Source organism: Hevea brasiliensis, chromosome 7 (assembly GCF_030052815.1).
Source record: "Hevea brasiliensis isolate MT/VB/25A 57/8 chromosome 7, ASM3005281v1, whole genome shotgun sequence".
Classification (NCBI taxonomy): Eukaryota; Viridiplantae; Streptophyta; class Magnoliopsida; order Malpighiales; family Euphorbiaceae; genus Hevea; species Hevea brasiliensis.
This window is the reverse complement of record NC_079499.1, coordinates 101,857,949-101,867,220: the sequence shown is the minus strand read 5'-3', so window position 1 is coordinate 101,867,220 and position 9,272 is coordinate 101,857,949. Positions and strand designations below refer to the sequence as shown.

Sequence of the window (9,272 nt, the reverse complement as noted above, 5' to 3'; positions counted from 1 at the left end):
ATAAAAACTTATTTAGTTATAATAATAATTATTAAGAGATTTAAATAGATTAACAAAATTTATTTGACTCTATATATAATTACAAAATAAATAAATCAATTAAATTGATAAAGTCTTTTTCCTAGAAAATTCTGTTGCTTTGTAAACTTTTGTTATTTTCCTTTATTCCCTGAAATATTCTATTTTTCGAATTGAACCCCAAATATTATCTTATTTATGTTCCAACCCTTTTTTTTTTGACAATAATGATTTTTCCAACAAATACTCTCTCCAGAAGTTTTTATCGCACTCCCACTTCTGCAAAAAAGCGTCGAGAGATGCCACTGAATCTATCGCCACACTCTCTGCAACTCACCACTCTCAAATCTTCTTCCTTCACCCAGCACTTTTCGCAAATTCTCAATCCTACTCTTCTATGGAGTCAGCAGAAACATCTCCGCCGTACCCACATCTCATGCGTCTCGACGCGACCCAAGAAGAAAGCGGTTCCCATCAGCGAGAAATCGGAGGCCGAAGAGTTGGTTCGGGTTCTCATGAGGAGTTTCACTGATAAAGTGCCGTTGGTGCGGACAATGGATAAGTATGTGAGAATATTAAGGACTGAACATTGTTTTTTGCTTTTTGAAGAGCTTGGCAAGCGTGACAAATGGCTTCAGTGCCTTGAGGTACTACTGTTCCTTTGATTCAATTTTTGTGTTATGTTACATTATGGGTGTAATCAATTCTCACTTCTTTGTTGAATTTGTTTTTTAAGGTGTTAAATTATATATGGGTTTGATCTGGTTTGGTTAATTGTTTCTAGTTAAATAAGGGTTTTTGGTGAAGTTTTCAAGATTCTTGTTTGAAAGAGTAAAATTTTGTTCATATGGTCATCAATTTGTAATGTCTGTTAAGCCATTGTAATTGATCCATGTTCAGTCACAATACATTTAGGTCATGTTTGGTATGTAATCAAAGATGTAATGTATTACATTGCATAGCATAGTATGTAATTGCATACAAAAATGGATTATTTGTTTTTGTTTGGATTTTTTTATTTATTATCGATACAACCACCGTTACCCGGCCTTCTACTATCAACACTACCCCACCATTACCACCACCGACACCATCCTATTGCTACCATCGCTGCCACTACCACCACCATCACCTCACCACTACTATCACTATTTAGCCACTGTCATCTCTATCCCACCTGGTCACTACCACCACTATTACCTCACCTTGCCACCACCACCATTTAATCACTGTTGTCACAACCGTCACTACTTAGCCACCACTACTAATTATTACAATCACTAACACTTATCATTAATGCTATAAATAAAAAAATATATATATTAAAATAGAAATTATCATGACATTACACTATTTATATTTTTATTTTATGATTTATATTTTTATTTTGCAATCAAATATAGAAATGTAATAACAATTACAATACATTATATTACAACTTTGATTGCATTACATAATGGATTACATTGTATTACGTTATGCACTACCAAATACAACCTTAGATTACAAACATAACCTTAGATTACAAGCATCAAATAAAATGAATGGTCACTTATTTAGGAATTACACATTCAGGTGTTCAGATGGATGCAGAAACAACGTTGGTATATACCTGATAGTGGTGTTTATTCGAAGTTGATATCAGTTATGGGGAAGAAAGGTCAAACTCGGATGGCTATGTGGCTTTTCTCTGAGATGCGTAATAGTGGGTGCCGGCCAGACACTTCAGTTTATAATGCACTGATCACTGCCCACCTCCACTCCAAGGATAAAGCAAAGGCTTTGTCCAAAGCTCTTAGTTACTTTGAGAAAATGAAAGGTATGGAACGATGTCAGCCTAATGTCGTGACTTACAATATTCTTTTGAGAGCTTTTGCTCAAGCTCAAAATGTGAATCAAGTTAATGCTTTGTTTAAAGATCTTGACCAAAGTATTGTTTCCCCTGATATATATACTTTTAATGGTATGATGGATGCCTATGGCAAAAATGGAATGATAAGAGAAATGGAATCTGTACTTTCTCGGATGAAAAGTAATCAATGTAAACCTGATATTATTACATTTAATTTGCTGATTGACTCTTATGGAAAGAAACAAGATTTTGATAAGATGGAGCAGGTTTTTAAGAGCCTGTTGCATTCCAAAGAGAAACCAACTTTGCCTACTTTCAATTCCATGATAATGAACTATGGGAAGGCACGGCAGAAAGAGAAAGCAGAGGGTGTTTTTCAAAAGATGACCAAAATGAAATACACACCAAGTTTCATCACATATGAGAGTCTTATCATGATGTATGGATTTTGTGACTCTGTTTCAAATGCTAGGGATATTTTTGATGATATGGTTGAATCTGGAAAGGAGATCAAAGTTTCAACCTTAAATGCCATGCTTGATGTTTACTGTATGAATGGTTTGCCAATGGAAGCAGATTTACTATTTGACAGTGCTCGAAGTTTTGGGGTGCTACCTGATTCATCAACATATAAACTCCTTTATAAGGCTTACACTAAAGCCAACATGAAGGAGCTCGTTCAGAAACTGCTAAAACATATGGATAGAGATGGTATTGTCCCCAATAAGAGGTTCTTCCTGGAAGCTTTGGGAGCTTTTAAGTCTATACCAGCAACTTCAAATTCTGCCACTCTTGCCACTGGTTCAGGAAGTCAACAGAGTTATGCTAAGACTTAGGTGGAATTATTGTTTTCTGTATTCTTCTGTTCTTTTCCTATTTAAGTGACATTCAATGTAAAGCTTGCAGTTTGCAAAGGAATAGTTGGCTGGTTCACCATCTAATTAGTGGGTCCTTGTGTGACGTGGTATGTATTATTTGCTCTTTAGTTAGCCAACCTACCATATTCTTGCTTCCAATCCTTTATTTTTTTTTATAAAAGTAGCTTCATCCTCCAATTCCATCTTCATTTTTATTTCATAAATCAGTCTTCCAATCGCTTAAATTGTTTGTCTTCTTCTAGCAGTCATGTGCTTAACCCATCATGTCAGTTTCCCTTTCTTCTGCTTTCCACTTTTTTCTACTATTGTTCATGCTTGCAGTTAGGTATCCCCAAAACTGATGTTTATGGCACTTATATACGCAGGAGTCATGTAGCCTCGGCAAGAACCAGACTAGGACATTCAACCCAGCAAATGCTGAGTAGGTTAGTGGTTCAGAAAGGGAGATCTTCCAACTTTTTGCAGTATGGTTTACGTTTTTGTACTGGCAATATTGCTACTCCAAGAAGGTTGAAAGAATACCTTTGCTTAAACATATGTTGTAAAAGATGAAATTGACAGAATTTTGTTATCCTTTGGATCAAACATGGGTAGATTTACATATCAAATTGTATCTATGAAACAATAGTATTACCTCATCATTTTAACATTCAAAAATAAGTCATTGTTTAGTTATCTGCGATTTGCCTCGCTGACTTCGTGCAGCCTGTATTCAACCTCCAGTCTACGCATATTTTCTTATGGCTTGAAAACTGTCTATAAACTCTAGGCTCGAGCCCATAAAAAGGAAGATTCATTTGATGTCATTTCTAAACTGGAGAATTTTACTGTAATTTACCAAAATGCGGTTCGTTTGTTCTGACACTTTATTAGGAGTTGTATTACTCTTTCAATGCCAGCTTCCTATGCTAACTGTGGAGGGTGCATAGTCTTTGCAGGCAAGGTCAGCAGTAGCCAGTGGCCTTTTCTTTTCTTCCAAGAATCACCTAATTTTTCGTTATGACAAACTAACATCGTCAAATTCCTAAAATGATCACAGATAAAAGTTGATCATAGGCTCTGCAAAAGCAAGATTGCTGCCAAATTGAAGATATGCCACTCAAATACAGTTGCTGAAATATCCAATTTTCTGTAAATAATAAAGCATGTAAACAGTTTATTTGAACAGATCCTTAACTTACAAGACTAAGGATTGTGGTTATGCCGGAAGACAACTGCACATTGGAAGAAGTACAGCTTCTTGTATTATACATTAGATGTTTGTACAGTCGATGAAAGTACATTCAGACCAACCTTCAGCTGCCAAATGCGTCATACTTTTTAACTCTTAACTGAATGGCATGGAGCCAATCAACCCTCTTCTGACTCTGAAATCAGCAATTGACACATCAGAACAAAAACGGAGAGATAACGTAACTGAAGTGAATGATTTCAAAAACAAAAAGTTAAAAAAAAAAAAAAAAAACAATTCTGAACAAAATGGATTTAATCAAACGGTATTGACTTCCTGAACTGGAACAAAAAAAACTATGAAAGAGAATATGCTAAAATCTTACCCTGTATGGCTTCCATGTTATCTTCCTTGTAAACGCCAAGTGGTGAGCCACGCACAGAGAGAAGCATCTCACCGGGTTTAGGCAGCCTTAGAGTCTTGGGTGTCATCCCAATAGACAACCTCTGGCTGGTCGCCTGCATCAACGATTAGAGCTATCTCAGTCACTTCAGAGATTACGAAGTACTACGGAGCCAAATGGTGCTCCTTTAGCTTGCCAGTACTTAACAATCATCTGAACTTTCCAAATATATCTTACAATACCATTATCAGGTCCTAGATAGCTCATTTATTACAAGAAGATAACTCAATCAGCAATACTGCCATTTAGCAGAACTGTGGTAACAACTTAAAAATTGTCCGACACAAACAAGCCTTCCTTGTGATTTCAAATCTAGCAAATAGAATCACCAGGTATTTTACCATTACAGATTTGGTTCCCATTATCAATTAGATTCCTCATTGCTACTTAAACCTTAAACATTACCTAAACATTAACATTTACAAGCACAAACTTTGTTTTAGGTATTCAGAAAGTTCTTTACAAAATACTAACTGGCAACACAATTATAAAAGGAGATAAGGTATTTCATAAAAAAAAATATATACGTATACATACTAAAAAACATATTATCTAATCCCTTTTAGTGTCTATTTTATGCTTCCAAAAGTCAATAAAAGTTTCTTTGGTAAAAGAGGTGTTGGAAAAATATAATTAAAGAAGTTAACTTTAAGGAACTTAACATAAAAATTACATTTAATATTAAAATGTCACATTAGTTGGAAATAAGGGAAAACATAAGATATACAAACCCCAGGAGTTCGCAGACCATCCCCAAGCATCTGAGAATCAGATGGCCCTTCCAAAACCTATAAAATAGAATGTCAAATTAGCATTCAATAAAAATTTGTTTAATCTTGAATAATAAGGGGTGTTTTCATGAACAAAGCATAGTTATCGAAATTTTATCCATGAATTGCAATACAAAATACATTGAGCTGAAACCTCAAAAAGAGAACATATTTTTCTTCTGCCAGATCAAGACAGAAGGAGAAAAGGCAGGAAATGCTAAAATTCTTCTTGTCAGGGCCAAGGGTTGCTTGAGTACCCAAGAAATCTGCTATAGTTTCAGGTTTTTCATCCAGCAAACACTTTACAAGTAAACATTTTCTTCCCTTCTCAAGAAGGAAGATTTCACAATCCATTGGCAATTAAAGCAACAATAGAATAAAGAAACCTCCAAGCGCCCATTAAATTATGTAACTTCATGGACTCAAATGAATCTTAGAAATTATGAGTCCCTCCCACCCATTGCCCTCTCAAAAAACAAAAAGCAGCAACAGAAATAATATAGAACATACGAAGTCCCTTATCTGCAGATCGTCAACACCTAACAGGCTGGTTCCCACTGCCACCAATCAAGCAAACCATTTTAGATAAAACCAAAAGAAACCAAATGTCAATTCTCATATTTGCACAAAAAAAGGACAAGAAAACTTCGCCATTGCCTGCATCACTTGATAATTCAATGCCACCAAGAGATGGGATGACAGAGCAGTCAGAATAAGCTATTGACAAACGATGTAAAAGAGAAGCATGCAAGTCTCTTCCGCCAGGAGCTTCGCTCATAGATAAATTATCATCTTTATCATTCCATTGGACTTCGAATTGTGCATTCTTCCCATTTTTTATGATGGACAAGTTTGGAAGGTTTTCTTTGAAGAAGTGGAGAACAGGGGTTTGAAGTTGTCCCTCGTTAAAATAGGAGCGAAGCAAACGCAACCCAGTTAGTGAATGTTCAATCTCCACATCACGCATAGCCCTAATTGCAGCACTTTGGCGCTCAACTATTTTGGGGACAGAAAAAGGTCAGAAAACAAAAATAATAAACATTTAGCACTAGCTGCTATATTTGAACTGGAGAGAAAATATAATATATAGATCATGAAAAATCCTACTAAAGAACCTAAATCCAAAAGACCAAGAACGTCATCTTTTATCTAGAAATTACAATAAATGGAGAAAATTAGAGGTAGGAAATCAAGAAATAATCAAACATTAGCAAAATTTAGAGGCCAAATAGGACTCTAACTGCAAATAAGTTCCCAATTACTCACAAAACAACTAAAAAAAGGGAAAAAGGGAAGCATGAATAAGAGCTGTAACCTTCCTGATCTATCAATGGCACTTGTGTTTCTTTTTCTTCAATTTGGGGGTGATTACCATCAACAGTTGACTCAGGTGACGATGCAGCTTCTTTTACCGTCTTTTTAACTCTTCGTCTCGCCATTTTTCAGCACAAACCTTAGCAAAAGAAAACAAAATTGCTTCGTTTATCAATCTATAAGAAACCCTAATCGAATCTATATAAAAGCAAACGATGATTCTTAGTTTGAGCATCTCTTAACCTCAATTAATATTCAAATGAAGGAGAAGAATGACAGCTGAAAGCATAATATTATGAGGAAATGAAAAGGAAAAAAAATATTAGAAAAGAGAGATGGATTAACCGAAATTTCAAACTAACCTAAAACCAAAAATTTGAAAGTACAGAGCGCCAATAATTTGAGGAAACGACGACGCTTAGAGCAAGGACATTCTGTTTGAACTTTGGAGCAAATACCACTAGCAGCCCAACACCGGTTGTTTGAAGAAACGACAGGTCGTTTGTTGAACACGTTCATCATGTTATGCCTTAGGCCATTGACTATGGGTCGGAAACAATTGATCGTTTCAAGAAACGATCGAGTTGGCCCCGTGGAGGTGATGAATTGAAGGGGTTAAGGATGGAGAGAGCAGAAGATATATATACATATATATATATATTAATCACAAGTTTCAATAAATTTTTTAGACTAATTTCAAGCAATTTTCATCATAACTCACATATGAAATCACTTTGGAAGAGCCTTTATGCTGATAATTAGAGAAATTGCATCCATTAAGAGCAGAGTCAGAAATTTAATTAAGTGTTGTAATGGGTAATATGAATGTAAATTTCATTAACAAGTAATTTAATAAATACATTAAATTTTTATTAGATGTATGTTAATTATTAAAATAATAAATATAATAAATTTTAATTTACTAACAATAAAGTATTGAAGTAATATAATATTAAATGATATTATTTTATTTACTTTATCAATGAGTCTTTAACTTGATTCTTTGTTATAAAAAAATTATATATCAAACACCAATTTACCAATTGATTAAATGTACTTATAATTAAAACACACATAAACAATTAGAAAATTTTAATTCTTTATTATTAATAGAATAATAGAATTTAACTTTTAATTATAAAAAATGTGAAAAATAAATAAAATCGAAAAAAAGTTAAAAAGGAAATAAAAAAAAGGTAGCTATGTCTTTTAGACTTTTAGTAAATGAGTTTCAACTTTTTTAGGTTTTATTATTTATTTTAAAAAATTAAAACAATAAGTATTTGAGGTGATATTTATTAAATATAATAATATTTTAATGAATTAAAAATTTTATTTTAATGATTAAAAATTTATTTTAATGAGTCATATATAATCAATATAAAATGTATATAACTTTTTTTCAAATCAAGTGGAAAAATTGATCCACTAAAATACACGTGGATCGGCCTTTGGCAGCCATGCAAAACTTTCCGGTACTCTCAATATATATTACCACATTGCTTTCTTTTTTATTTTACACTTGCTGTCAGAATTAACCTTGATAGACATGGTAAAAATTTTCAAATTTGATTCAATCCATTTCACACCTAATTAATTTTCCCTCACCCCATCTCAGCCTCTATTTGTGCCATGAGGGGATAGGAAGAATTTCTTCCCGCCTCAAAATCTGCTTACACAATAATATATTTTTATTTTTTATTAAAAAATAATTTATTTTTATATATTTTTAAAAAATATATTTAAAACTTATATTGTTAATTATATTTTATTTTTTAATAAATAAATTTATACTGTATAGTAATAAATTAAAATAAAAAAAATTTCAGTAAAAAAATCCTGGGGAAATTACCAGGAGGGTGTGAGTTTGAAAATAAATTATCAAAAAGAGGAGTGGTAAAAAGTATTTACTAAAATTGGATATTTTTGATGATGTGGAGGAGAGAGAGATTCCAGTATAAATAACGACCAAGTACTAAATTATAAAATAAAAACTTATTTTGGATTGAAATGTAAAAAAAAAAAAAATTACCCAACTGGGTGCTACCCATGATAGCACCTAGCTGAAGAACAGTAAGATTCTCTCAATTTTCCAAAATGTCTAAAAAATGAGTGATGAGTTAATTGAGGCAACTAGGTGCTATCCATGGTAACACCAAGTTGTTGTGGCGTGGGCCTAGCTGCTAGACGCTACCAGCTCGTTGGTGGCTGCTACTCATGGTAGCACTTAATTGCCATGCGTCACTTTCACTTCACATTAGCAATCACTTCACATCAGTAATTTATCTCACACTTCACATCAGCAGACACATCGACAGCAGGTAGACTCTGGTTATAGTAGCACCTAGTAGTACTATTTATACGTCCCCCGGGTCCCACCTCTCATTTTATGCACCAATATTTCATTTTATAGATGGGCACTGGAATCTTATGCATAGGCTCTCTCCAACATTTTAAGATATGTATAGTATATATGTATATGTGTTTCTTTTTTTCAATTATATGTGATAATAAATTTGATATTAAAGAAAATAATTTATATATTAGTAAAATACTTTAAAAATTTTGTAGTCAAAATATATATTATATAATTATTGTAATAGTGTAATTAATGATTTGCATAAGTAAAAAAAAAATATATATATATATATATATATATATATATATATATATATATATATTAGTAATAAAATTTAAATATTATGTTGTAAAAATTAAGATCTCCTTCATTTCGGCCCAAGTAGTAACACCCCTCATGCCATGTCTTCTCCTCCTTGCAAGTAATTAATCCCACCAAACCAATGCA

General features: G+C 33.1%; 2 protein-coding genes across 3 annotated transcripts; one reads left to right on the top strand and one right to left on the bottom strand.

Annotated features, from left to right (window-relative positions):
• Positions 1-253: 253 nt before the first annotated feature.
• On the top strand, positions 254-3,423 carry LOC110671027 (pentatricopeptide repeat-containing protein At4g39620, chloroplastic). 2 transcript variants are annotated; one of them, XM_021833385.2, is made up of 3 exons: positions 254-665; positions 1,594-2,706; positions 3,114-3,423. In XM_021833385.2, exons 1-2 carry the CDS (start codon positions 318-320, stop codon positions 2,704-2,706), a joined length of 1,461 nt encoding a protein of 486 aa, XP_021689077.2. In that variant the 5' UTR covers positions 254-317; the 3' UTR covers positions 3,114-3,423. The 2 variants fall into 2 exon arrangements, 1 of the variants encoding a protein (XP_021689077.2); XR_009150127.1 differs by having other exon boundaries at positions 255-665; positions 1,594-2,834.
• A 434-nt stretch (positions 3,424-3,857) lies between these two features.
• Positions 3,858-7,308, bottom strand: LOC110671028 (uncharacterized). The gene is made up of 7 exons (XM_058149487.1): positions 6,829-7,308; positions 6,468-6,605; positions 5,688-6,148; positions 5,294-5,476; positions 5,114-5,170; positions 4,305-4,437; positions 3,858-4,115 (listed from the first exon to the last, which is right to left on the bottom strand). Exons 2-7 carry the CDS (start codon positions 6,589-6,591, stop codon positions 4,099-4,101), a joined length of 975 nt encoding a protein of 324 aa, XP_058005470.1. The 5' UTR covers positions 6,592-6,605; positions 6,829-7,308; the 3' UTR covers positions 3,858-4,098.
• Positions 7,309-9,272: the final 1,964 nt, after the last annotated feature.

What these genes read in the sequence shown, in the direction of transcription:
- LOC110671027 (XM_021833385.2), top strand. Translation starts at nt 318, where the DNA reads ATGCCACTGAATCTATCGCCACACTCTCTGCAACTCACCACTCTCAAA. An exon ending in AATGGCTTCAGTGCCTTGAG is followed by an intron (nt 666 to 1,593) that starts GTACTACTGTTC and finishes TTACACATTCAG; the next exon opens with GTGTTCAGATGGATGCAGAA.
- LOC110671028 (XM_058149487.1), bottom strand. Translation starts at nt 6,591, where the DNA reads ATGGCGAGACGAAGAGTTAAAAAGACGGTAAAAGAAGCTGCATCGTCA. An exon ending in GCCATTGATAGATCAGGAAG is followed by an intron (nt 6,149 to 6,467) that starts GTTACAGCTCTT and finishes TCCCCAAAATAG; the next exon opens with TTGAGCGCCAAAGTGCTGCA. An exon ending in ATGGTCTGCGAACTCCTGGG is followed by an intron (nt 4,438 to 5,113) that starts GTTTGTATATCT and finishes TCGTTGATGCAG; the next exon opens with GCGACCAGCCAGAGGTTGTC.